This window comes from Corella eumyota, chromosome 5, assembly GCF_963082875.1.
Source record: "Corella eumyota chromosome 5, kaCorEumy4.1, whole genome shotgun sequence".
Lineage (NCBI taxonomy): Eukaryota > Metazoa > Chordata > Ascidiacea > Phlebobranchia > Corellidae > Corella > Corella eumyota.
The window spans coordinates 8,045,529-8,072,288 of record NC_137494.1 but is presented as its reverse complement, the minus strand read 5'-3'; the positions used below and the strand labels follow the sequence as shown (position 1 = coordinate 8,072,288).

At 29.5% G+C, this 26,760-nt stretch overlaps 3 protein-coding genes across 5 annotated transcripts in view; 2 read left to right on the top strand and 1 right to left on the bottom strand.

Moving 5' to 3' along the window:
* Window positions 1-1,122: 1,122 nt before the first annotated feature.
* On the top strand, window positions 1,123-2,201 carry LOC145752843 (tRNA N(3)-cytidine methyltransferase METTL2-like). The gene is made up of 2 exons (XM_082569197.1): window positions 1,123-1,512; window positions 1,567-2,201. Exons 1-2 carry the CDS (start codon window positions 1,218-1,220, stop codon window positions 2,172-2,174), a joined length of 903 nt encoding a protein of 300 aa, XP_082425323.1. The 5' UTR covers window positions 1,123-1,217; the 3' UTR covers window positions 2,175-2,201.
* Window positions 2,202-2,274: 73 nt separating this feature from the next.
* LOC145752842 (fructose-1,6-bisphosphatase 1-like) lies at window positions 2,275-6,279 on the top strand. Its single transcript, XM_082569196.1, has 7 exons — window positions 2,275-2,511; window positions 2,713-2,875; window positions 3,139-3,231; window positions 3,450-3,590; window positions 4,208-4,345; window positions 4,598-4,717; window positions 5,587-6,279. The coding sequence occupies exons 1-7, from the start codon at window positions 2,345-2,347 to the stop codon at window positions 5,776-5,778; spliced, it is 1,014 nt and encodes a 337-aa protein (XP_082425322.1). The 5' UTR covers window positions 2,275-2,344; the 3' UTR covers window positions 5,779-6,279.
* Window positions 6,224-26,760, bottom strand: part of LOC145752841 (E3 ubiquitin-protein ligase UBR5-like) — a 28,063-nt gene continuing 7,526 nt past the window's right edge. For 2 of the 3 annotated variants that reach the window (XM_082569193.1, XM_082569195.1), the window contains exons 17-58: window positions 26,460-26,518; window positions 25,743-25,891; window positions 25,456-25,597; window positions 24,970-25,141; window positions 24,310-24,520; window positions 23,989-24,070; window positions 23,615-23,738; window positions 23,169-23,352; window positions 22,272-22,417; window positions 21,582-21,748; window positions 20,740-20,831; window positions 20,010-20,181; window positions 19,516-19,676; window positions 19,229-19,404; window positions 18,736-19,001; window positions 18,446-18,615; window positions 18,039-18,105; window positions 17,759-17,911; window positions 17,290-17,388; window positions 16,795-16,910; window positions 16,515-16,717; window positions 16,216-16,430; window positions 15,625-15,787; window positions 15,352-15,425; window positions 14,914-15,116; window positions 14,443-14,641; window positions 13,922-14,111; window positions 13,352-13,564; window positions 12,885-13,006; window positions 12,497-12,634; window positions 11,703-11,861; window positions 11,103-11,243; window positions 10,714-10,807; window positions 10,461-10,604; window positions 9,946-10,062; window positions 9,386-9,601; window positions 9,095-9,315; window positions 8,770-8,922; window positions 8,331-8,447; window positions 7,781-7,931; window positions 7,215-7,452; window positions 6,224-7,143 (exon numbers count right to left, since the gene is read on the bottom strand). In XM_082569193.1, coding sequence (XP_082425319.1) covers window positions 7,083-7,143; window positions 7,215-7,452; window positions 7,781-7,931; window positions 8,331-8,447; window positions 8,770-8,922; window positions 9,095-9,315; window positions 9,386-9,601; window positions 9,946-10,062; window positions 10,461-10,604; window positions 10,714-10,807; window positions 11,103-11,243; window positions 11,703-11,861; window positions 12,497-12,634; window positions 12,885-13,006; window positions 13,352-13,564; window positions 13,922-14,111; window positions 14,443-14,641; window positions 14,914-15,116; window positions 15,352-15,425; window positions 15,625-15,787; window positions 16,216-16,430; window positions 16,515-16,717; window positions 16,795-16,910; window positions 17,290-17,388; window positions 17,759-17,911; window positions 18,039-18,105; window positions 18,446-18,615; window positions 18,736-19,001; window positions 19,229-19,404; window positions 19,516-19,676; window positions 20,010-20,181; window positions 20,740-20,831; window positions 21,582-21,748; window positions 22,272-22,417; window positions 23,169-23,352; window positions 23,615-23,738; window positions 23,989-24,070; window positions 24,310-24,520; window positions 24,970-25,141; window positions 25,456-25,597; window positions 25,743-25,891; window positions 26,460-26,518 — 6,440 coding nt within the window. In that variant the 3' untranslated portion in view covers window positions 6,224-7,082. The remainder of the gene's footprint in view (window positions 7,144-7,214; window positions 7,453-7,780; window positions 7,932-8,330; window positions 8,448-8,769; window positions 8,923-9,094; window positions 9,316-9,385; window positions 9,602-9,945; window positions 10,063-10,460; window positions 10,605-10,713; window positions 10,808-11,102; window positions 11,244-11,702; window positions 11,862-12,496; window positions 12,635-12,884; window positions 13,007-13,351; window positions 13,565-13,921; window positions 14,112-14,442; window positions 14,642-14,913; window positions 15,117-15,351; window positions 15,426-15,624; window positions 15,788-16,215; window positions 16,431-16,514; window positions 16,718-16,794; window positions 16,911-17,289; window positions 17,389-17,758; window positions 17,912-18,038; window positions 18,106-18,445; window positions 18,616-18,735; window positions 19,002-19,228; window positions 19,405-19,515; window positions 19,677-20,009; window positions 20,182-20,739; window positions 20,832-21,581; window positions 21,749-22,271; window positions 22,418-23,168; window positions 23,353-23,614; window positions 23,739-23,988; window positions 24,071-24,309; window positions 24,521-24,969; window positions 25,142-25,455; window positions 25,598-25,742; window positions 25,892-26,459; window positions 26,519-26,760) is intronic. The other variant, XM_082569194.1, reaches the window with a different exon arrangement.

The window sequence follows — 26,760 nt, the reverse complement described above, 5'->3', positions numbered from 1 at the left end:
AGGTTTTCGTCTTTGTTTTATATGTTTGACTATTTTTTAACCAACCATGATAATATAAAATTCTACTTCTTTCGACTTTTGTTAGGCTAGCCCTCACAATTTATGTTATAAATGCATGGATACAATTTTTACATATTTTCCGAAAATGTCCCTTTACTTTGACTGCCTAAAGTTGCAAATACAACAGTTTGGTAGCCAGTATTATCCATTCGGTAGTATTGTTTAATCTTTTTCTGCACTAAAGTGTTTGCTCAATGCGCGATAGAGCTGTAAGTACAGTTAGTGCCTTTTTCAAAGTCCCTACCACACATATAAAGGAAGCAGTGGTAATCGAACTCAAGCCTTCACTCCTCGAATTTAATGATGCAAAATGATCTATGCTTAGTCTATAATTAAGCGTAGAAAGTGCTAGAATCTTTAAATGAATATTTTTTTTAATTTGAAGCCTAAAACCTAATTTAAAGTGTTTCTTTTGTTTTAGAAATAAAAATGTCATGTAAAAGGTATAAAAAGAGGGTGTAGCTTACTACCTTGTTTATGATTGGATAAAAAAGTGCTGATTGTTGTCGTTTTGCCGGTTCGTCGTGTTAAGTTTTAAAGCGCGTCAGCGTGACTGTTGTCTTTTGCAATGATTCGAAAATTAATTTTAGGACTTTCGCCAACTTTGCAAATACAAAAAAATTGATAAAAGACTCTAGAGAAATAGTAAAATAGATTGTAAGTCCCGAGTTATGTTTACTTTACCAAGCAACGGATTAAACAAGGTCATTTAACACTCTAAAGTACAGAAGATGTAAAAATATGGAAGGAGAATAAACTATTTATGCTGCTATGTAATCTGGTAATCTGATATTTAATAATCAGCGAAATTTGACACGAAGACAGTTACTTAGTCAGGTTGTGTAACCTTTAAACTGTTAATGTAGATTTAAATGGTTAAAAATGCACTTTTTCTATTTATTTGTTGTACGAATTATACATGCAACTTGTGACTTGATTGTAATTTTTTAAATTTTGAAATAGTTTAAACATGCCTTTTTAAATTTAATATCAAAGACTAAACATTTTTCTTTATTTTTTTAACTAATCCTTTTTGTAATTTTTTCAGAAGCATAACTGATTCATAATTTAATTTTATTATTTAAAGCCTGAAACAGAAGCTGTAATTTACTAAAATCCCTTTTTGAAGAATATTTGCAGTCAAATTTTTGATTGAAATGTCAAACCAAGAAGAAAAAGATGAAAAACGCCCTGTGTTTGGCAATCGCTTTCTAAAAGATGAAAACAATGTTTTTAAACACAATGCTTGGGACAATGTAGAATGGAGCGAAGAGCAAGAAAAAGAAGCAGAATCGATAACGAAAAAACAAGCCATGGAGTCAATTCCTGCTGATGATCAAGTAAAATTTTTAGAACAAGCATTCTCAAATTGGGATAAGTTTTATCAAAAACATGACAACAAATTTTTTAAGGATCGACATTGGCTGTTCACTGAATTTCCTGAGCTACTGCTAGATCAATTCAATAAAAAAATTGATAAAACAAATTTTAAAAACTGTGAGAATACACTGTCTAAATACCCTGGTCAAAATGCCAAATTTAGGTTTTTAGAGATAGGTTGTGGTGCTGGTAATACTATATTTCCTGTCTTGCAAACAAACAATTCAGATGAGTTGTTTATGTATGGCTGCGACTATTCCCCAACAGCTGTTGAAATTGTTAAGTCGCATCATGATTACAACAAAAAAAGATGTCACGTTTTTGTGCATGATATCACTGCTTCTAATGAGTTTCCTTTTCCTGAAGAGTCACTCGACGTTGTTGTCATGATTTTCGTTTTATCTGCACTGCAATACAAAAACATGGCAGATGCTATATCAAGAGTTAGCAAACTTCTTAAACCTGGGGGTGTTGTCTTGTTCAGGGATTATGGCCGATATGACATGGCTCAGTTAAGGTTCAAGAAAGGTCGTTGCTTAAGTGATAACTTTTACACGCGGGGGGATGGTACTTTAGTTTACTTTTTTAAGCAAGAGGAAATTAAGGACTTATTTACTAAATCTGGGTTAATTGAAGAACAAAATATTATCGATCGTAGGTTGCAAGTTAATAGAGCTCGACAGTTGAAAATGTACAGAGTTTGGATACAGGCGAAATATAGAAAACCCTTATAATATTAAGATTGAATACTAAAAAGGGTGGTGAACACCTATGTCAAATTTTTTTTAATTTGTGCTAGAAAATCACTGTTTTTATATAAAAATATTCTCTAAAATTGTTTTTTTCAACTTTAGATACTAAGTTTAACTAATTTTAGTAAATTAGAATTCAACAACCCCAAAAAATGGCAAGTGACGAGATTGACACTGATATGGTTTCTTTGACCAGATTTATCACAGAAGGTGGACGAAAATCTAATGCAACCGGTGAATTGACCCAACTTCTAAACTCCATTTGTTTGGCTATTAAAGCTATTTCCACTAATGTAAGAAGAGCTGGATTGGCAAATTTGTAAGTTTTATAAATATTTAAATAAAAATACTGACTACAAGGTGTTGTAAAAAAGAGACTTAGCCTAGAAATTATTGTATGTAATCCTAGCAAAGTTTTTTAGGCAAAGTTTGGTATATCTTATTAAGAAGCACTTTTTGCCCATTTCAAAAAAAAAATTTTTTTAAAATGTAATTTTGCAAATTAAAATTGTTTTTGCAGGTATGGAATTTCTGGTACAACAAACACAACCGGCGACGAACAGAAAAAATTAGATGTGTTGTCAAACGAACTATTCATTAATATGGTGAAATCATCTCTAACCACTTGTTTGTTGGTTTCAGAAGAAAATGAAAATGCCATTGTGGTTGAAGTGGAAAGACAGGTAATTTTACATTGCCTTCGTTTTAAAAAAATTGCTTTAAAACTTTTGTACGCTTTATTGTATAAGCTACTATTTAAATCTTTTGTTAAATAATTCTTTCTGTCAGCAAGGTGAAGTGGTAAGAATCTCAAACTGCCTAAAGCAACTTAAGACTAGGTCACAGAAACAAATGTTACCCTATAATTAAAGTCGGTATTTTTACATCATAGATAAAAATATACAAAATAGCACATTGGTTGATAAATGTGTTTGTTAACTTTTAGGGCAAATACATTGTTACATTTGATCCCCTGGATGGCTCTTCTAACATTGATTGTTTGGTTTCAATTGGAACAATCTTTGGCATTTACAAGAAGGTATTTAATTTATTTTAAACTAATCTTAAAAAATTAATCTCACCCTAATTATTCAAAAAAAATAATAATTAAAAAACTTGTGTATAATCTTCCATTGGTCTACCTAAAAAATATCCGATGCTCAGCTTTTAACCTAAAATGCTTTTAGCCAGCAAACGACATTAAGAAATAGGTTTGTCATTTAGTTCAACTAAACAAAGTTGTTATGTGTTTAATAGTGTGGGGACAGTCCCATCACTGAAAGTGATGCCCTGCAACCTGGAAGACAAATGGTAGCAGCAGGTTATGCTTTGTTCGGAAGTGCCACTGCAATTGTTTTAGCTACAACAAACTCTGTGGATATGTTTATGTTAGATCCTGTAAGTACTAGGAATTTGTTGAATTTTATTTTTTTAAAGTATTTTTGTTTATGTTTTTGGTAGCATGTGTTAGTTAAAAAGACCTTTTATTAGATAGGTATATATATTATTAGCATGTCCATGTAAAAACTGCAATGTTTTTAGATATAATGCTCTTACAATAACAGTCAAACTCCAAGGTGTAATTTATAAAATATGTTTTTTTTTCATTTTTGGGATTTATTAAAATTTTGCAACCTTTAGCAATCCCATGTATTTATTAAAATTACTACATGCTATATTTAGTGTAGAATTTTTTTTTCCTCAGAACCCGGTTCTTAGAAGGAGCAGTCATGTGTTAAAAAAACACAATCAGACCCTTTTTCTCTTAAGTACTAAGCTTCTTATGTTACAACTGGTTAATTTTACAGTCCAATAATTTAGCCCCAATGAAACCTTTTTTTGCATACAACAAATTTATTTAAATATATGTATAGATGTAGATGCTATATCACATGCAATAATATAATACTAAAAAATATAGTATGCTATTTTAACTTAAATTGATATTTGCTTAATAAATTTATTTTAAATTGCTTTCGATAAAAAATAAAATAATAATTTTTTCTGATTTTCAGATGGTTGGCGAATTTATTCTAGTTGAAAAAAATCTTCGAATTAAAAAGAAAGGAAAGATTTTCAGCATTAATGAAGGTTATGCTAAGTTTTGGGACCCAACGATGACAGAATTTATTAGCAACAAGAAATTTCCAAAGGTAACACATGTTTATAACAGAGTGCAACTTAAAACATGTTGTCATTGATAAACTACACCTTTTTATTAAAATATTAAACTTGTATTACACAAATGTGTCAAAAGATAAATTTTTGGCCGGCGTCAATTTTATAGCTGAACATTTGACTTAACAGCACGAGGTCTTGGGTTTTATGCCAGCTGCTTCCATGTAAATTAATTAATCGATATAAAAGCAAAAAATGTTATTCTATATTATTAATGGTTTTTATAGGATGGTGCTTCACCAGCAAATGCCAGATATATTGGTTCAATGGTAGCTGATGTACACAGGACACTGGTGTATGGTGGTGTTTTTGCCTACCCAGCTCATAGCAAGAGCCCGTCTGGAAAGGTTAATATAAAACAAATCTTGACAAAAAATTAAAAGAAAAATAAGTTGAATAAATGTAACTAAACACTTGCTTAATCGTTAATTATAAGTATCTTTTTGGCTGTAGAAATAGTTTTTGTATTTGTTGAATACTTAAAATGGTATGCAAATTGGTAAATGGATATCTATATATAATGGTGCTTTGTAAACAAGTATATGTATACACATGTATGTTCAATTTAAAGGCATTTAAAATAAATAAAAATACAATTTTGGTAAATTAAAAGGCATATATATTAGTTGTGAGTGCAACCATATTACCAAATTATAGTTGCAACCATAATATCAAGATTAATAGGCAGCCCATAGGGCAACTATCCACTACTATATCTAAATACATGTCGTTGTATAGCAATAAGCTATTGGTTAATACATAAACAGTTGAAAAAAGACGCTACTAATTACCCTGTGTTTAAACTAAATGCTATTGGCCGGATATATATACCACGCACGTTTGTTATATACCCAGAAAATAGATGTATAATCGTGCACGTTTTTAGGCGTTTTTAATTAACATGATATACTTGTTTTGACATTTTTTGGTATATAGAATTGTGTTAGTTCTTTTGTTTTTGATATGTTAAATTGATGGTAGTCTTTTCAAGCTTAACTGATAATATTATGGGTTTAAGAATGGGTTTACCCATGGTTAGTTATACTGTAAAATCAATATAAAAAACATATACAAAATTTTGGCATGTTTAAATCATGCATTGAATATTGGAATAATTAAAATGTCGTAATGGAGTATTTATACATTGTTAATCCACAATTGTATTTTGTTTTTATCACTTTTAGATTTTATATTTTGTTTTTTTGAAAATTTTTAGTTGAGATTATTGTATGAAGCTGCGCCGATGGCTTTTATAATGGAAAAGGCTGGCGGCAAAGCAACCGCGGACGGCGTACGAGATATCCTTGATATTACCCCCGACACCATCCACCAACGTGTACCTATCGTACTGGGTTCTCCTGATGATGTGGACGAGTATATTGCTATAGTGAAAAAACACCAAAAGTAAAAATTTGGTAAAATTCCTGAGAGTCGCAAAAATGAACCTAATCATTATGAATTAAAAAGTGGTTTTATAATACTTCTATATATTTTTTGCCTTAGGATATTAATAAATAGTTTACCAAATGTGCCACAAAAATTAATCCAATTTAAATAGGTTTATTTAAATGAAAACTTTATAATACTACCTATTTGGAAAACTTTTATGCAACTTTGGTACTGTAAAAATGTATTTGCAATCAATTAATTTAGATGATATTTTTTGGCTTAAAAACATTTCGTCTGGCCAAATTTCTTTATTATTAATATGACATAATTTCGTATACCATAATGCACTTTTTTGTATATTGTCATATATTTCAAAAATATAATCTTTAATCATGCTAACATTTCTAAATTTTTTTCTTGAGCAACTATTTTATTATATTCTCCATTTATATTTGTAGACTAACAAAATATGTAGTTGTACTAAATATATATTTGTATATCACAATATACAGAATTTGGAAAATGCGATTTAGTATAAAATATAAACCCTTTAGCACAAAATGTCATGTTTGATGTAGCAAAGATATTTATTATAAAAAGAACAGTCTTAGGCAAGTTCAAAACAAACTTAGTAACACTTTTTTTTGTTAGTTTATTTGAACTAACTGAACCATCAGGGATAGGATTGGTAGACCACCTGTAAGCGTTGGACAGTGTAAGGGCATCGAACCATTGTAAAAAGTTTTAAGTTAAACTCTTGAGTCCTCCTCACATACAGGTTTTAAATTTAAGGAAGCATAAAGAAATCACGACGCCGCGTTTATTACCCTTATTTTATACTTACATAAGAATTCCGTTATTTTTTTAATTTGATTAAGCAGTTTTTCAAATATTTAAGTTTAAAAGTGTTCTAATATAAACGAAAATTTTCATCATCGCAAGCGTATAATTCCGGGACTCTTAGGATGATCTTGTTGCTTTTTTTCAGTTTGTGGTAACTTTAGATTATATTTTAGAATAGAAACTAGTCATGATAGCAATATTTCCCCGTATAAAAAACGAAATCATACTTTTAAAAAAGTTGTTGTTAAATTTGTCAGCCTATTAGTCAAAAAAACGGTGATTATAACACTTGCAATAAACAGCCAAGTTACTTCATATTGTAGGAAAAAAATATAGCTGCAAAAGAAGCGTTAGTTTTTTGCGAATTGTTCAATAAACAAAGCGTTTCTAAAATTTCTTTATTGAACGAACAACAACACAAACACAGAGCCTAAACAGATTTTGTTCCAACTACGAAAGAACTAGCAGCAAAATTTTTATTTAAACGAACCCAAAGTTTTTGGTTTTTATAGCAACTGTCAGCTTTTGTTTTAAAATTTGCCTGAAAATATACAAATAAAAATTAACATTTTTCAAAAAGTATAATAAAAATATTTAACCTAACCAATTTACCTTGACGAGTACAAAGGAACGTAGAGTCTTGAAATACAAGTATTGGCAGTTGGTAAATGTTGGTCGTCTGGTGGCCTAATGGTAATGGTTGGCATTGGTTGGAAACCATCCTCGCTTGCTGGTAACGCTGGTGAACCAGTCCAAAAATATAATAATTCTTGGCGTTCCATCGCGCTAAAACGATGAACAACTGACCAAAACCATTGCTTGAACTGGGTCAGTTTTTCTGAAGTCGATCCTGTTTTTATGTTTAAACGCAAAATAAAAGTTTAAATAAAAGAACTGAATAAAACTATGGTGCCAAGACAAGCTTGTTTTGGCGATATAAATTTTTAGGCACTTCAGTCACCCTTCTTACAATCCCCCGAAATCTACCCCAAAAATAAAAAGTATTTCGGAAAAACTTTTTTCAAGAGTAATATATTTAAGGAAAATGCAAACAGGGCATAGTTCATTCGGCAATTTTAGGCAATCTTCATTCGATCAAAAGATTTTACCCATATAGGTGGATACCATTTTCTTTAAAGAACAATGACCCTGAAGATCCCGAATTTACTCATTTTTACCTGTTTTTCCACTTTCGTCATTAAACATCGTGTAACTAATAAGTGTTCGAACGTCGACGTTCCCACAACCGTTCACTAATAATCGTAAATCTTCTGCTGTTAAACTCGTCAGTGAACTTGGTGGCAAAACATCGAACACTCCTTGTCTTATCTGTTAGGTAAAACAAGAAAAAAATAAATTAGTTTAGGGAAGTTGATGTTTATCTAAGAATATCCCAATTTTTGGCTTGTTTTTAATATTTTTTTGTTAATTTATATTTATTTTCGATGTGGAAATGCAGACTTTAAAGCTTAAGGATGAAGTAACATTTTTTATCCCGACCCAGTCTTTAGTTTTCTTTGCCATTTGACGATATCAATAAACACATAGCATAATAAATAACTTGTTAATTATTCATTATGTTAAGCAGAAGAATTTATTTATCATTAGCAGTCTTAGGATCTGACGCTACGATTTAAAATCATTGGGGATCGAACTCAGGACCTCATGCATTAAAGCAAAAGTTCTAACCACTATTTAAAAAATGCCTTATTTTTTTACGACGTTTACCTTATCAAGTTGTGGCTTACAGCATATAAGCATGCGATGTAGAGCATATCTTCTCACATAATCTTGTATGTTGTCTTTATCAACTTGAACTGTATCTCCATTAACCATTAGTTCAACCTGAAAGTGAGTTTATAATTTAAAAAGTAGTTTCTAAATCACATTGTAACTAACATTAGCATATGATAAGCAACCTGTGCACCACAAATGGCACTTTACATATTTTGAAAGCCTATAAAGTGGATATTAGTAAGCTATATTCATTATACAAAGATATTTTTTTGTTTTAAGGTTACATAAATAAACCAAGTGTACGAAAATGCGAGGTTATTTTTCTTATTTAATAAATTTGGTTTTAAATTTTTTTATTACTATATAATTACACTACCCCTAAAAGCCAACAAAAATTAAAAAAAAATTAATTTCCAAAAATTTATTTTACCTGACCACCACCCTCTTCTGGTAGTAAGTCAACCATGAAAGTAAGTTCGAGGGCTTCCAATACTCCCCCATCTTTGCTCTGTGAATCCACCACTAGCTGGCGCAAGCTCTCGTAGAGCGAAGGATCAAAAAATGCAAGATCATGCCAATTTATCTTAAAAATTAAAAAATTTAACGTCTACAATTTGCTTTATGGTATACTTAAAAATTGAATTTAAATAGGTAAAATTGTAACTTTATTTAAGGAATTTTAGTAAAACTTTACTTAACAGATTTGTGTACAGATTTAAAAATGTTCTTTTTTTATACTTTTTCCACTATCTTACCTTGCTGCCCAAAATGACTTTTAAAACATGTCTACATAATGGTAATGGACACAGCTCGTTTTGTAGAAGACACAAACCAATAATTCGGCCGACATTTCGGTAAGCATTTAACCTCACTTCGTTTAATACACCCCACGATGTCGGGGCATATACCCCCCTTTTACCAGGCTGGTAGAATAAAGGGGGACCACCATCGATTTCCAGTGGGGGTAATAGTTCTTCTGCAACCCCCAAAAATTAAAAATTTTAATTATTATTACAAACATAACAGAGTTTAAGTTAAAATCTTGCCTTTTTCCTTTTTAATGACAGGTTTCTTATCTTCCTTCTCTTCTTTTTCGTTCTCTCTCTTTGTAGGTAGAGGCACACCTTCAGGGCCACTAAATGGAGGTACAGTGTCACCGCTGGTATAACCACTTGCCACAAGTTGATCTACGGCCTTTTGTACCGTTACTTGTAATGCTCGCTCGCTACGAAGTAGGAGTAATAATTCGTAAGCTGGTAAACCTGAAAAATAATAAAAGGGATGTTAGTGTTTGATTTGTAATAAAAGAATGTTAATGTTAGTAAAATAAAAGTTAGTTTTTTAGGTCAATTAAATTATTTGTTAAAGTTAGGCTAAAAGACAAACTAAATGTTAGCAATATTATATTTTTTTTGAAATTGCTTCAAGCATATTTTTATTTAAACCTCTATATTAACATTTTATTCCTCAAAAAAAATCAATTTCAAAAATGTTTAAATGTAAGAACAGATTTTTAGTCAGCCAATAAATTGTTAATAAAATGTTTTTATAAAATTCATAGTTGAGTAAATTTTTACTAACACTGAAAATATTTATCAAGACTTACCAATAAGCATTCCAGTTATCTTTGAAGCCCAGTCTGATCTTATTGCAGTGACTTTGGGTAATAATCTATCTCCGATCGCTTGTTTGCTTCTTTCTATTGATGATTGGTTAGCTTGTGCTAAAAAATAAATATTTTAATTAACTGGTGAGGGAGTTAGAACACTTGGTTTCACTACACGAGGTCTCTGGATTGATCCCTACTACTTCTAAGCAGAAAGTGCTTCTAAGTAAGGGGCTATAAACAGTGTAAAATTATAGTGAGCCAAAAAAACAAATGACAGTTCCATTATTCGACAATTACAACTACTAATACCCTAAACAGCAAAACATAAATGGTCAAAGTTCCGCATACTTTTAGGGCGCGAATTTGTCCTTTTTATTTTTAGGACAAATAAAAACAAAAAAGAAAAAACACCATTGCACTAGTAACAAAATTTTAAAATAAAATAACGTAAACATATAATGTCGGATTTACTACTACATAAAAATATACAAAAATAAAAATTTTCTACTTACATCTGGCTGACTTTTTTAGAAACGGTTGAGCAGAAATAGACATTGGGGTCGTGACCCCGTCAAGGTTAGCATATGACCTTCGAGATGACCTTGCAGAGAGAAATGACCTTAAATCAATCTCAGAATCGGGTCTTGTTGGATAGGCTAAAAAATAGAAATTGTATAAATAAATATAGGTTCTATACAATTCCACGGTATAACTGTAATAGTCTTACTAGAAAGTCAAAAAATATAAATAAGTTTTTTTTTAAACCTCTATTGCCTCCAGTGCCATCCATTCTATCAGTTTCTCGCTTATACCATCTTGCCACTAGGGAGCAGCTGTGTTGCAATGATTTCCGACTCCCCTAAAAATTGTTAATTTTTTTCGTATAAGCTTAAGGATTTGGGTTTAAATTTTTATTGGGATAGGGTGTGTTGTTGTGAAGTGTTAAAGCTATTCATAAAGGCCAGACTTATAAGCGAATAGCGTGGCATTGGTGAGGCTCAAACCCAAAACCCTTTGCCTTATAATCCAATGTCATGACTGGTATACCACACTGTTTTTACATATTAGTTACTTTTTAAATTAATTTTCAGGGTATCGTGTTGGGTATTTTTTATGTTACCCAGTAAAAGTTTAAAAATAATAATTTAAATTACCGGTGGGGTGGAGGAGCTAGGCAAGACGCCATCCAGTGTTGGTAAATGGTCAGGTGAGAGCAACGCTTCACAGATGGCAGTGTAAAAACTACGAGCAACCCCGGTGCCTTCGCCAGGCTCATTCTTAAACAAAACTTTCACCTAAAAATATTTAAAATTAGGATAAGTAACATTTGTTTATTTAAAATATCATAAAAAAACTCAGTTTCATTTAAAGTACTAAAGGGCAATTAACTTAAGGGCATTAAACAATGGTATTTGCTTACATTACAGAAAACTATTTGGCTTAATAAACATTTTTCCAAAATTCAAATTTCGAAACAAAATTTTACCGAAATTTGGATCAACATTTTTGTAGATAATAAAAGTAATTTTTTAGAAAAATTAGCGTAAAAGGAATAAATAAAAGGTTTTATTGTCGTTAAAATGGCTTTTTTTAGCATATGGGGTTAGTTTGGTCAAACGTCTTTTTGGTAAAATGGTTATCTATGATGTGCCATTAAAACATTAACAAAGCTAATAATTTTTAAGCAATTCCTTATTAAAAAAATTAAAATTCAACAAAAAATGTTTGAATTAAATTGAAATATAAAATCTTACTCTTAATACAGCACCAGCTCGCCGCTTAAAATGTTGATTAAGTTGTTTTAGAGTTTGTTGAATGATTTTGTCACGCGGCCTTTCAACATTGAGGACCAAATCGTTGTATTGACCGCTCCTTAAACGTTCCATTTCCTTACGAAACTTAGTTTCCCTGACCTGACAATAAGTTAATAATATAAGAATATAAACATGAGGTAGGAAACGAATTAACGTTTAAAAATTTATTTGCTAAAAAATTAACGTTTAAAAATTGATAAATGTGGTCGCATTTTTAGAGCTTCCATTAGGCCCAAGTCATGATCTTCGTTTTCTCATATCAATTGAAGCCTTGCATTTTTAAAATGTACTACTTACTATGCTTCTTACTAAACTTTAACTACATTCCACTATAACTAAACGAATTGTGGGAGTAAAATTTTTGCATTGCAAGATTATGAAAAGTTATTGTTATTAAACACCATATAGTAACCTACATTGTCGCAGGATTATGTTGATGTAATTAAATTAGTTCGAAACCGGTTTAAAATAGCTTCGTGAAAATACGTTAATATACATAAATATAGTTTCATTATCGCTTGAACCGTTTTTGGTCGATTCGCTAATTCCAGTATATTTGTAAAAAACAATTCCCTAAATTTTAAAAACGATTCGCTTTTAGCGAACAGCGATCCGTTTTAATGAAGCAAGTACCAATTTCTTAAAAAAAAAAAATTCAAGCAGTTTTTTTTAAAAGCTCTTTGGTATAATATTAAATATTACATAAAATTTAATCAATTATAATTAGGATTTACCTGAAAACCACCAAGTTCGTATAAAATCGAGTTCGGTTCTGCACCAACGTCATCAAGAAAAGCTCGACTGAAAAGTTCAAGAGTTAACCGACATTTTCCTAAAACTTGATTCACTATCTGTTCCTGCTTGTTTGTTGTCTTTAAAAATAAAAAAAAATTAAGAAATAAATTATTTATTTTGTACCAAACTATGTTATTATGTTTTAAAACAAAAATGATTTTGTTTAAAAAAAAAGCAAAAATATTATTAAAAATATTAAAACTAAGAAAAAAAAATTTAACATAAAACGTTATGGATACTATCAGAATTCCTTTTGTGTTTTAAATTATGAACATTGTACAATAACTTAAAAAAAGCTATATTTATAAAACTAACATTTATAAATACCATGTTATTTTCTTGAGTAGTTTTATTTTTTTTATTTTCAAATTGTGAGTTATCAGTTGTAACATCAATAATCATAGATGTACCTGGTGCTTCTACTGTTGGTAGTGGTTCAACTAAAATATCTAGAATTAAATTAAAACTTAAATTTCTAAGATAAATTTTTAAAGAGATTTATTATTTTATTATTTTTGTTATACAACAATATGGCTTTACTGCATCCCTGACACAGTCTTAAACATTCGTTACCCTAACCCTTTGGCAATTTAAGGTATTAATAATTATAATAGCCTAATAATTATTCATCTAATTAATTATTTTATAAGGCCTTATTCAAGAGCACTACAGCATAGAAACTGGGACCATCAGAGACAGGAACTCGTGTAGTTAAGACAAGTGTTCTAACCACTACACCGCGCCACCAGTATTACAATATTACCACATTTAAAAAAAGGTAGCTTAACTAAAACCTTTTGATGTAGATGTCATATTCATTTCCTCATTTGTAACATCTGAAGTGGATTTAATAACAGATGGATAAGAAACAATTGCTTCAACTTGGTTTGTCTTTGATTCAACTTTTTCTTTTGTGACAATTACATTTTCAGTATTTTGATTTTCAGATTGCTTTTTTGATTCATCTTTCAATGTTGTTGCAGCATTTGTAGTTTCTGCATCAATTTCTAAATACAAATGTTTATTAATTTAAATTAAAATGGAATTGATTTTGTTTTCATCGCAAATAAACTAAACTTAAAAACAATATAAATGGCAAAAAATACTTGAAAAAAAAATGAAATAACATTTTTTTATATACATTAAAACTAAGTTAATATTATATGAATATATGTATGAACAATATACAAATTTTTTGTCGAAATTAAACGAAACTGCTATTTGTGATAAGCAGTTAATCACAAGCTTATATTGGTGTGAGTTGCAACCATATTACAGCAATTAAAATGCATCAAACAGGGAGGGCAATTAGATAATATTTATAACACTATTAGAAGTAAAAATGTTTTAAATTTAACATAAACCTGTTGTCAAACTCTCAGATTTTTCTTGAAAATTTTTGTCATCAGCTCGATGTGATAAACTCATGGAGTTGGCGTAAGATTGTTTTAGCTTGGCAAACTTCCGCGGTCGACCGAACATCTCTTCCTTGCGAGCAGAGGGTTGGAGTAAATGGGGTTTCTCGGCTAATGGCAACCCTGTTACCATGGGAACCTAAAGAAAAGCAAAGAAATTTTTTTTTGAATACTATGTATATATTTATAAACAGATTTTAGTTTTTTTATTGTCAAAAACTTGAAATTCTATTAAAATTTTTTGGGTATAATTTTATTTCTTTTTTTGTATTTCAATTTTATTTCATTTTGAGAGTTTGTTTATCATATTAATGCTGCATGTTTTATAATTAAGATTTTTTTTAGAAACAAATTTGTTAAAAATTCAAAACTAAAAAAAAATTAATTTCAATTAAACAAAGTCAACTTCACACTTGTTTTAGTGTTTAAAACTCAAATAATTTAAAAAAAGTAAAAAAATTAAATTTCACCTCAAAAGGATTTGGGTCAGTTTCTTCCAGAAAACACATTGACTCTGACCTTCTAAAGAAAGAGGTCATAGGTTGTGCTTGGGTCAAAAGGTCATCAAAGGGTCGGGTAGAGGTCGAAGGGTCGCTGTGATCGATTTGAAACTCAGGATACAAAAATAATTTGTTGTTGTCGTCGTCTTCATTGTCACTGTTGTCATACCTACAATAACAAAAAAAGACAAAAAAATGATCAAGTTGGTATAACTACAACAACAAAAAAGTGATCAAGTTGTCATAAAAACAATAAAAAATTACTAAATTATTATACCTACAATAACAAAAAACAATATAAAAAAATTTAATAATAGCGTCATTATATCTACAATAACATAAAAAAATAAAAATAATAGAGTAGCGAAAAGTACTTTAATGCAGTATACTACTAACAGAATTAAAAGCTAAAAATGATAAATAAATGTAACAAAATCTTACCCAATGTCCAATGATATGTTAGCATTACTAGCAGACAGTTTATTGTTAACATCAGTTGAATTAGAATTTCCTCTTAAATAAAAGATATAAGCGTCGAGCACATAAGCTATGTGTTTAAGAGATGATATATCAATCATGGGCATGAAGTCAGAATTTTCGTTGCTATGGGATCGCATTAAGGACAGTGCATATGACAAGAAATCCTTTAAAAAAATTAAATAAAATTTATTTAAAATGATATTATGTCCACCTAACCTTTAAGGAATTTATTAATAGAACAATACATTTTTTTTAAATTTCTAGAAGTCAAAAAAAAATTTTTAAAAGTTTACGTTTTGTTTTAAAAGTATAAGTTAAATTTTAAACTATGACCAAGAGTATTTTTAAACAAATTTAATTTTATTCTGATTAAATAAAAAAATAGAGTTAACGAACTACCTGTCTGGCAACATGATGTTCAATTGTTGATAAAATACCAGAAGATTCTCTACCTCTTCGATTCTTATTATTTTCTGTAAAAATTAAATAAAATAAATTTATTAGAACAGGAACAATGGGCTTGTATTAATATATTAATCACCGGGTTTACTAAAAAAGAATATACACATAGATTTGCTACTTTAAAAAAAACATTTTTTAAAAAAATAAAAAAGGGAGTCACTGGGAATCGAACCCTAAAGTATGCAACCAAACAAACAATATTAAACTTACTAGACTGTTTATGATGGGGGTGGCCAGGGTGATTAGGTGAAGAAGCCATGGTTAATATTTGCCCGTATTTGAGTTGACATTCAGTGGCCTCCACAACTGTTAATACCCATGCCCAAGTCTTCTCGAAATATTTTTCAACAAATTCGTGTAAATTTTTGTCCTCCTAAGGAAAAGTTAATTGTTTAAAATTATTAAGTCAAAATAAAGTATCTTGTATTTTGGGGCAGTGATACTGTTTGTAGAATTTTATTTAAAGACACTACAACATGGAAGCAGTGGGAATTAAACCAAAGACTTCATGTGGTGTTGTACAGTGTAGCTAACAAAGGTGCCCAATGTTAATCTCTGTTACTCATTGATTGGCAACTTTTAAAGGTGGATAATATCCTGTGCGCTTATTTGGATCAATTTTTCTTGCTTTTATATTAATGTGTTATTTACACCCATTCACAACATGCCAAAACAATTGGTAGGTCAAAAAATAAATTTTGTTGCTAGGGGACATCACTTTAACCAATATACTCACTATATGAATTTAAATTGTTGATAAGAAAAATTTAATAAAAATATCAAGTATAAAAACAAAGTTACCATGCAAGATATTTCTAGCATTGTAAACAAACTGGAGTCAGTCAAATAACTGCCTTTGGTGAGGGACGATAGCAAATGAGAAATTTCACGAACACAGGTTGCAAATAATCGAGCTAGTTGTGCATTTGTTACCGCAGTAGAGTTATACAAGGGCGTGTCGGCGGGTTTTGGTCGTGTAATGCCTTGACGACGATCCAGTATACTGTTCACATAATCTAAAAAAAATTTTAATAAAAAAATGGAATAAATTTAAAAAATATAATATTAACCAAAATTTTGTTTTTGCAGAAAATTCTTACCTTCCTCCCAATTTCTTCTTCGCCTGATCGAGTCGATATAAACTATGCCACTAGGGTTGCTTCCGAGCCCTGAAGCCCTTGGTCCTGGGGTCAGGGGTGGGGCTTTGGGGGTCGAAGAAGATCCACTTGAGTCTCTTCCCATGGCCCATTGCATTGCATGTGGGGTTCGTCGTGCTTGAGCCCTTTCTTGTCGGGTGTTTTGCCTAAAAAAATTTTATTTTTAAACTTCAAATTTTTAAGATTTTATTTTTACTTCAGTATCTTCAAAAAGATTTCCCACCTCTCAAGAGGACTTTCCTCCCTCCAAGTAAAATGATCAGAATCTGTATCTTCTTCCTCCTGATCCTGGTCCACTTCGCTTCCCTCCTCCTCTTTACGACCTTCTACTGTGATCGTCTAACAACATAAATTCAAAAAGGGTGTTAGCCACATATATTATGTATCTTTATTAAATTAAGCTTTAATCCATCCCCAAAATAAGGCTTTAAAAACAAAAAAAAATTTATGGTTGACAATAAAAAAAAAAAATCTTCATATTCAAAGTGTTGTTTTTATTTAAATTTTGTATTTCTTATGAAAATATACTCGCAACGAAATTTACTACTCTATATTGTTTTAACAAATAAATGGCCAGTGTTAAAATTTTGTCGTTTCACTAAATTTTCACTCAAATTGGTTAACCAATTTTTAATAGGAACTTGACATTAAAAAAAAAATGAAAAATCAACAGCATTACCGGAAATCCTGAACAAGATATTTTAGTTTAACAACTGACCTGATCACTATCCATACTATGGTAAGAGTCCGAGTCTGAATCGTTAATTAACTCAATGCAGGTGATATCCATATCACTTTCATGTTCTTCGTCATCATCCTGATTAATATGAAGTTTTAATTTTTTTTATTAATTGACAACAATTATATAGATATCTTTAAATATAAAGAAAATGTATAACAAAAACCGCTTTAATAAATAAAATATGCCAACAATGGGTTATTTTCGTTAAACCCATTTTACCTAACCCTCTAGAAATTGTCATTTATTTTTAAAAAGTTTGGACCCAAAGTTGGGTAAAATGTAGTTTAAAAATTTCCAATTTTAATAATATGTATATCATTAAATCAATCTTAAAAAGAAGAATCCTTTCTTAAAAATACCAAAAAGTAATTTTTTTTCTAAAATTAAATTACTTTTGACATAACTTTCAGTTTAATATTATTTTTAAAGAAAAGTCTTAGATTACCTCATTTTGAGTTGTTTCTGATGCTTTGGGTTGCGACTCCTGTGAAGTTTGAGTTGGATCCTCAATCTTATAACTACCCCTTCTGTTCCGTTGACCCCTGCTTGTCGACGGTCGTTTGCTGCCCCCTTTTTTTCGCTTACTTTGATGTCGAGACTATAATTCACAAAAAAAAATTCATTTTTTGAACGAAAAAAAAAAATTTTTTAATCTAAATTTAAAAAAAATAATAAATAATTTTTTTTTTAAATTATGATTAACGAAGTTAATAAAATTAACATACCCGTTTTGAATTACTGGCTTCATCTTGGCCATTATTTTTGTTTTCATCATCATCTGACTGATATTTTCTAAAAATTTAAATCATTTTAATTTAAACTTGAAGTATATATACCAACCGCAAAATTTTGATTACAAGAAAAACAAAATATATTTTATGTTAATTATTCTCCCCAGTAACTTAAAAAAATAAAATTTTTATACCACAACTATTTTTAATCTACAGGTAAAAAAATGTATAACAAGTATATAACACCAGCACATCTATATACAATAAAGCTTAATTGAACAATGCATATATATATATATAAACATAGCCTTTAACAAGTACAAATAAAATATAAAAAATACAAATTTGCCATCTTTTAGTTTTTTCTAAAATAATCTAAAAAAATTCAAAAATTTAAAAACCTGGGTGGAAACGGTTTGGTGTTAAACACGCTCGTACTTCCGATTATGACATCACTATGAGTGGGTAACAATGAGAACTCGGTGGTGGGTCGAGTTACCCCCATTCTCACTGGAGTAATAAGAGACTCTGCCATCTCACTTAGCTCCTCAATCGCCACTGGCAACAGTGCCTAGAGTTAAAAAGATATATACTTAATTCAAATTTGTTTAAATTATAAAATATTTAAAGATAAGTTTGAAAAAAAACAGAAAAATTTATTTAAAAAAACAGAAAAATTTGAAACACATACTGTAAAGGCTCTCCGGCACTTGGTCAAGGTAGGATTTGAACTCACAGGGGACCGTGTAGTAAACTTATCAGGTGTCGATTGAGCGACAATCACAAGATAAACCCTAATTACAGATCGAATAAATCGCCTTGCCATTAATTTTCCTTCTTTTTTGTTGCTACCACTTTGCATGGAGTGAATTAAAGTCTCAAGAAGTTGGTTTAAGTATTCGGAACTGATACATTTAACTAAGAGAGTATGTGTGAACATATCAAGTCTAGCAGTACCTAGAACATAAGTAAATTTTAATGATTAGAGTTATTGTATTTTAAGATAACGGAAATCCAAAAAATTTTATAGCTTTTTCTGGTCCTGTAAATACACCAGTTTGTGGTAATTTTTAGGCCCTTTTTATACCAGTATAATGCCCTGGTTAAAACCAGTTTAAACAACCATAAATATCACAAATAAACAAAAATAACAACCATAAATATCACAAATAAACAAAAAATACCACTTTGAGAGCTTAGAATATCGATGTCCTCTGGATGAAGGTTTCCGTCACTCTTTTCCTCCTCCAGGAAGCAACTAAGAGAATGTTTGTCCCGTCTACCTTCGCATCCTCCCATTATAAGTGAGTGCAACACCAAATGGTCGTTTAGAAGAGCGAGAAGTGCTCCTCCACAAAAACTTAAGTTAGTAAAAATATTTTTTTTATTTTTTTTTTTGAAGTAGTAAAAGTTATTAATTTTTTAATAAATCATAATTTTTTTAATTCTTTAAAGTTAAAAAAAAATTTACACAGGGGGATTCAGATCGTGTTCGGGCATATCCTGGTCACTAGGTGTCAGTGGTTGCTTGGTGCCGACTCTTGAAATACGAGGACGTGCGGTCATGCGCGAAGTCTTACGAGGTGGGTGATATTGTTTCTGCTCTTCCATTTGGCGGGCCACAGTCTCGATCTTAAAAATTTTTTAATGTAAAACGTGAATAAAAATGAAAAAAAAAATTTGATTTGGTTCAAAAGGTCCCCCAAGATATTCCCTTAAAGTAAAAACTTGACATGAATTTTTACTTAAAAGGAATTTTTTTTAAAAATTTATAAACAAAATAAATAAGAAGCCAAAAATAATGCCAAAAGACAAAATACTAACTAATAATGATAAAATATATATTTGTTAAAAAAAATTTACATTGACAATAAAGAATCCATAACCTCCAAAAATACAATTATTCAATTTAAAATTTAGTTTAAATTTATTTTAAATTCGTAAAAAAAAATATTAAAGTCAAACCAGGAAATGTAGAATATGTTGTCCACTGGAGTCAGGTTTTTCATACAAATCAGTTGTGTGCATCAACAATTGAATCAATGCTTTTCTATCATTGTTATCTCCGGCTATTAATGATTTACAAACACATTTCTCCCAGCAATCACAATAAGCCGTTGGATTTGTTCGTTTTAATCTAAAAAATAAATTTATAAGCATATAACAACAAGATTCACAACATAGGGTCCTGGGTTTGATTCCTACTGCTGTCATGCTAAAGTACCCTTAAGTAAGGCACTATAACAGTACAAACTCCTGCTGAACCAAAAACCATCAGCAGATTAAATAACAGGCAGTTACAATTAATAATATCCCAAGTTGAATAAGTTAACTTAAGACTGGTTGGAAAAAACTAATGTTACTTTATGTTTAGGTCGTAAAATCAATCTACTTTTATCAAGGATAAGTAAATACCAATAGTAAATGATTTTGCATTATTCTGAAATTTATACTAATTGCAAAATATCTTTCCAAAAAGTCATAACACCTTTTAAAAATATTATTGACATTCTTTAAAATATATTAATTATTAAACCTGCTAACTGTTTTTTGAGTTTAACAACAAAGAAAAATTAACAGCCTTTGATATATATTTTCCTAATACCAAAACCTTTATATTTAAAAAGCTGAAATTGTGCATCACAAGAAATTAAAAATGTAACTTATAATTTAATTTAAAAAACTATTGACTTACTTGCAGTCATGACCCTTGTGGCAAACTCTGGCACACTCTGAACAGCAGCATAATGTCTCAGTCAAACCACAAGTTAAACATTCAAATATATCCTGTAATATATTATTTCGGTAAAATACCTTAATCAATTTTTGATATAATGCAATACATACAAAGAATACAATAAAGGGTTAACTTTTTAACTGGTGAAATTTTTTAGCAAAAATGTTACTGTTTAAAACACAAGTTAAATTTATAAACGGTATTTGGCAATACTAGTCGATAGTCAATGCAGGGAATTTTAGTTTTTGAAATATTATCGCATTTCTCAACTAATATTCGTCATATATATATATATATATCGTCCACTAAGACATATGCAAAAAGGCAAATATCATATAAAAGTAGTGATGTGCCGAATAAAAAGAGTGATCATAAATCGCCGATTTTCGAAGGTATTTTGCAATCACCCAAATAAGTCCAAAATCGGAAGATCAGTAATTACGTTACAATTAAGAATTGTGTCACAAATAAACATGCTTTTACATGCTTTAACCACATGATTTTCTATAAACTTTTTCAGAATATTGCAACGCCATAGTCATTCAGTGTTACGTAAAGGCTACTTTTATTTTTTAATTCTATGCAAAATGAATTACAGCGTGTTATTTTCGTGTTAGTAAGTTTGTTCTTTTGTGCTTCAGTCATGGAACAGGTTGTAAACACAATGTGCTCGAAAAAAATACTTCTGATTGCAAGCCGATTTTGATCATAAAAAATGGCGATTTGCACATCACTCTATTACAGTGACAACAACAAAATTAAAAAATCAAATCGTTAACATCAACAAACAATTTTTTGACCTGGTTAATATGAAGTGCACCAGTCCACGTGAAGCTACAATTATCGTTACAGCAAATCATGTAAAGAGGGTTGTCGTCAGGGTGGGACCCTTTGGGGTAAAGCATTGGTGCAAGATACCCGAACATTTGGACACTTGATAATTCAAATTCTCTTTCCAGGATATTAACTAAAAAAAAAATTCAATTAAGTAAAAAAATAAAAAAAGGATATTATAAAAATAAGACCGGCAGCATGGTGTAGTGGTAAGAACACTTGCTACACCACACATGAGGTCGTGGGTTTAATCCTCACTGCTCTCATGCTGTAGCGCCCTTGAGTAAGGCGCTATAAACGGTACGAACTCCTGCTGAGCCAGCACTTAGTCAACAGTATAATTATCGGGCAATTATAATCCATATAATATCCCAAACTGCAACAGGCTACTCGAGACTGGGTCGGAGTAACTGATGTTACTTTATTGTTTAAGTCACGCATTCGACTTTCCCACATCGAGGATAAAAATATATACAAAAAAAGGTCTTTAAATTGAACACTTATTAACACAAATATATTGTCTATTGAGCTCCGTTGAATATAGGTAAATAAACCTAATTTTTATTTTCCAAATTTCTTTCATTTACAAACAGTTTAAATTGACTCTATTTTAGGATTATTATTAAATGATAAAAAAATATAAAACTAAAAAGCACCTTTCTTATCATCTTCTTTAGAACCTTTATTATCTTTCATATTCTTCTTATTTGCAACATAATGAACAGCTTCGAATAAAACTTTAGCAGCTGGATAAGCACGGTGAGCAATTGCAAACATGAATGGAGTATATCCGTTCGAATCTCTGAAACAATTTAAACAAAAAATTTATTAGTTTTTTATTTTTATTAAAAAAAAAGACTTTTCTACATTATAGTGATAAATTTAATATATACACAGGAAACAAAAATTACGGGTCGCCGTTTGCTAAAAGCGAGTCGTTTTTTTTTTAAATTTAGCGAATTATTTATTTACAAATATATTTGAAATAGCAAATCAACACAAAACGGTTCTAGCGATAATGAAACACTTGTGTATATTTAGGTATTTTTACAAAGCTATTTTAAACTTGTAGTGCAATGTAGTTAAACTTCAGTAAGAAGCATAGTAAGTAGTACATTTTAAAACTGCAATGCAATGCATTAATTGGTATGAAAAAACAAAGATCATGACTTGGGCCTAATCGATGTTTTATCAATTTTTAAATGTTAATTTTTTAGCGAGTCAATTTTTAAATGTAATTCGTACCCTGATAGATAATGAATTACTGTCACATTATTTAAAATTGTTTCACATAACAGATATTTTAAAATGTATATCACATGCCAGAAAATACTACTCTACCAACAATTAGACAATTTTTATTAACCTATCTCACCCAAACCTCCTTTAAAATGCCCTTTAATTTTTAAAACATTTTAACCTAAAAGTCAATAAAATAGCGCTTTTGAAATTTTAATTAACATTTTTAAAAGTTAATTTCTTCGTAAACTATTTAAAGTCATCAAAAATAATTTTTAGTCGATCATTTATAAGTGTTTCCACAAAATAATTACTTTTGGGTGAGCAGTGTTTCCAAGTAAGGAATGGTGGCTTGTGATGTACAAAGTAGATCGAGAATCGCAACTGCGTCCAAGCGTGACCCACGACCTTCCTTGACCTCGTTCCAGTTGAGCGATTTCTCTTTTTTTGATTTTGACGCTGAGTTAGAAGTTGTAAGATTTAATCCTTCTTCCTCTTCTGAAAAAATTTAACTTGTTAAAAAACGTGACATAAAAAGCAGTTTTATTAAAAAAAAAATTACAAAGTTTGTAAATTCTGATATTTATTTTTTACAATTATTATTCCCAAAATATTGTTATGTTTATTTAAGTGTGTCCATTAGTTTGTATTTTTTATAGTAACTTAGTCATTATCTACTGTGATTTTTTTCCCTTTTTTGTGTTTTCTCTTTTGTGGATTTTTTTGTTTCTTAGATTCCAACAAAAAATAACATATTTACCTCTTTCTACATTGTTCCAGTAAGGCACAAGTTCTGGAGGCCAACTAGAAACTGGACTTTCAGGGGGACTCCCCTCATTACCTATCATACTATCAAGTGCTTGGGTAGCTTGAGTATAAAATTTCTAAAAATCAAAAAATAAAACTTAAATAATAATTTTTCAGAGATTGTGTTAGTTTTTTTGTTCATAATTAAAAGTCTCTTATTAAAAAAATCAAAAAAAAAATCTTTTGATTCCTTTTACTTTTTAGTCCCCAAAAAATTCAGACTGTCAAGTACGATAGTTTGTTTAAAGACCAAATGTTTTATTATTAATTAATTTGAAGCAGATTAACACTTGAATTTTTGAAAAATTAAAATTAAATTCAACTCACCATAAAACTTCCTTGTCTTTCCATTGTCGATTCTTTATCTGATTTGTTGTCAGAATCGGTTGCTTTAGCCGGTGATTTAGAACTAAAAAAATATTAATTTGAAATATTATACTTTCATTGCCTTAACCTTTTTTTGCCATATTTATTTTTATTTTACATCTTAAAATTTTTAGGAAAACCATAATGAAGACATAATCAAAGTTTAAGATTAAAAAAATACAACATTTAAAAATTAATATCTCTAAAAAAATAAAATTTTAAAATTTGTTTTTTACAAATAAAAAATTTAACCATGTTCATTCAAATATTAATTTTATTAACCTGGAAGAAGCTGTGGTAGTAATAGATTGATCAGTTGTTCTCTTATTTCCTGTTCTGATAACTGATGAAATTGCATTTGCTATTGCATTAACTGCTTCATTTCTATCAGTATCTGTTATTCGAAGACCGTCACTTAACCCCGGATTCTCCGATGTTGATGGTTTATCAGTTTGAGAAACATTAAAGTTAGATGTCGATTTTGTGTGATCACCTAAAATTAGAAAATTTAAGGCAAGTTAGGATTGGAAAATTAAAGTTTAAAAAAACAACATGTCATTTTTAAATTTAGTAGCATGAGGTAACTGTAAATAAAATCTGTCCTAGCACAATATGGACATGAAGCAACCTTGAAAAACATTTTATTCACGTAGGGTAACATTAGAAACCTTAGCCTAGTCTTGAGTTGTCTGTGTAAGTTTTGTTTATTTTGCCTAACAATTAACTTGTCAATTATTTTTTGGTTCAGCAGAAGTTATTATGAACTATTTAAAGCACCCCATTACTGGGAGCTTTAACATGAAAACAGTTAGGATTAAACCCATAACCTAATGTGGTAAAACCACTTTTTTATAGTCAACCTAAAAACAAAAGTAACTACAAAAGCAAATTCAAATTTAAAAAAATTTAACACAAATATAAATATTATTCTTTAAATATTACTTGGTCTGGTTGGTATTTTCAGCGACATGAATTTATTTTTCTGGGTCGTTATAAAAAGTTCCTTTTTCTCTTTTTCGTCACTTTTTTGTTCCTTGTTTGAAGATGGAATACTCTTTTCAACACACACGTGGAAAATGTTTCGCTGTCCATCACATTTTTCATTCACCAAGCTCTAAAAAAAACAAACATAATTTTTAATAAAAAATTAGATAAATTTCTCTTATCATGGAATGTAAAGTATTTTCTTATCATGGAATGTAAAGTAGCATGGAATGTAAAGAAACAATTATGAAGGAGCATAATGTACAAGTAATCCAAATTTTAAACCAATTTTTGATACAAAATCTATATATACTGTATTGTAAAAATATGATAAATAATATTAGATTACAATTTGCTCTAAAAATGCTACCAAAAAAAACAATTAAAACGATTTTCTGTATTAGAAAATAAATAATTTACAAAAACAAAGCAACTAATATTTACTTGGTAAAATACTGATGACCAGGATAGTTCTTTATTAGAATTAAGTTTGTTTATTAAAGATTCAAAAACTTTCAGGTTACGTTGTAAAACCCAAGGCATTAAAATCTGACTTTTGAATGAAAGCACAGTGACAGCATACCGACTAAAACCATAAAATATAAAATTAAAAAAAAAAAAAATTTTTTAACACACTTTCAAAAAAATTATTAAAAAATTTAATTTTTTTTTTTTCAATTTTTAAAAACTGTAAGTTATTTAAAAATTTCGTGTTTTAATATTAAACTTACCTTTGTTGATATACGCCGCAGTTTATTCCCATAGAAACAGAATGTAAAGAAGAAATGTCAGACCAAATGGGATCCCTTATACCTTTATGTTCATCAGCTAAGAGAGGATACAACATTGAATAACCGTCAAGTAATAATGTAGGACAATCCTGTTAAAAAAATAGTTATTATTTTAATAATAAAAACCATTTTAGGTAAACAAATACAGTTGGTATATATATATATTGTATTTTTTTAAATATAATTTTTTTAATAATCAAAAACAGGTTTTAGTTGATATTATTGTTAAAAAATAAAAGCACCTTAATCTAACTTTAAATTTAAAACAAATCACTATAAAGAATTAATAAATTAAAAAAAACTAAAATTTAAAACATGCAATGTATATATATTTACAATTAAATATAAAAGTGGATTTGATTTTCACAGCTTACATGGTGTAGTGTCCCCATGTAAGGCGCTATAAACAATATAAACTCCTGCCGAGCCAAAAATCAAGCGACAAATAGACTATTATAATCAATAATATCCAAACTGCCACAGTCAATTTAAAACTGGATAACGACAACAAATATTATTCCATGTTTGGGGTGTAAAGTTGACCTTTCTACATCAAAAATAAAAATAAATAAATACAAAATTAAAAATATGTGGACAACTTAAACATATTATATACATTTCATTAAAAATAATATAACAAATTTATTTAATATTTACCATGCCACCATTGATAAGTTCACATGAATTTTTCTTATTAGCTTGGTTAACTTTATTCTCTGTAAATTAATAAAAAACTGTCATAAAAAATTTGTTAAGTTAAAAAAAAAAAAGATTTATAAAAAACATTTTTTTTGTATATATATATCTTTATCCTCGATGTGGGAAGGTCGAATGCGCGACCCAAACATAAAGTAACATTTGTTACTCCGACTCAGTCTCGAGTTGCATGTGGCAGTTTGGGATATTATGGATTATAAATGCCCGATAATTATACTGCTTGTTAAGTGCTGACTTTATA

Bases quoted from the DNA above. Each gene is read 5' to 3' on its own strand.
- LOC145752843 (XM_082569197.1), top strand. From the start codon at position 1,218: ATGTCAAACCAAGAAGAAAAAGATGAAAAACGCCCTGTGTTTGGCAAT. The intron at 1,513-1,566 runs TAGATCAATTCA...ACTGTGAGAATA, and splicing joins TGAATTTCCTGAGCTACTGC to CACTGTCTAAATACCCTGGT.
- LOC145752842 (XM_082569196.1), top strand. From the start codon at position 2,345: ATGGCAAGTGACGAGATTGACACTGATATGGTTTCTTTGACCAGATTT. The intron at 4,346-4,597 runs GTAACACATGTT...TGGTTTTTATAG, and splicing joins GCAACAAGAAATTTCCAAAG to GATGGTGCTTCACCAGCAAA. The intron at 4,718-5,586 runs GTTAATATAAAA...GAAAATTTTTAG, and splicing joins GCAAGAGCCCGTCTGGAAAG to TTGAGATTATTGTATGAAGC.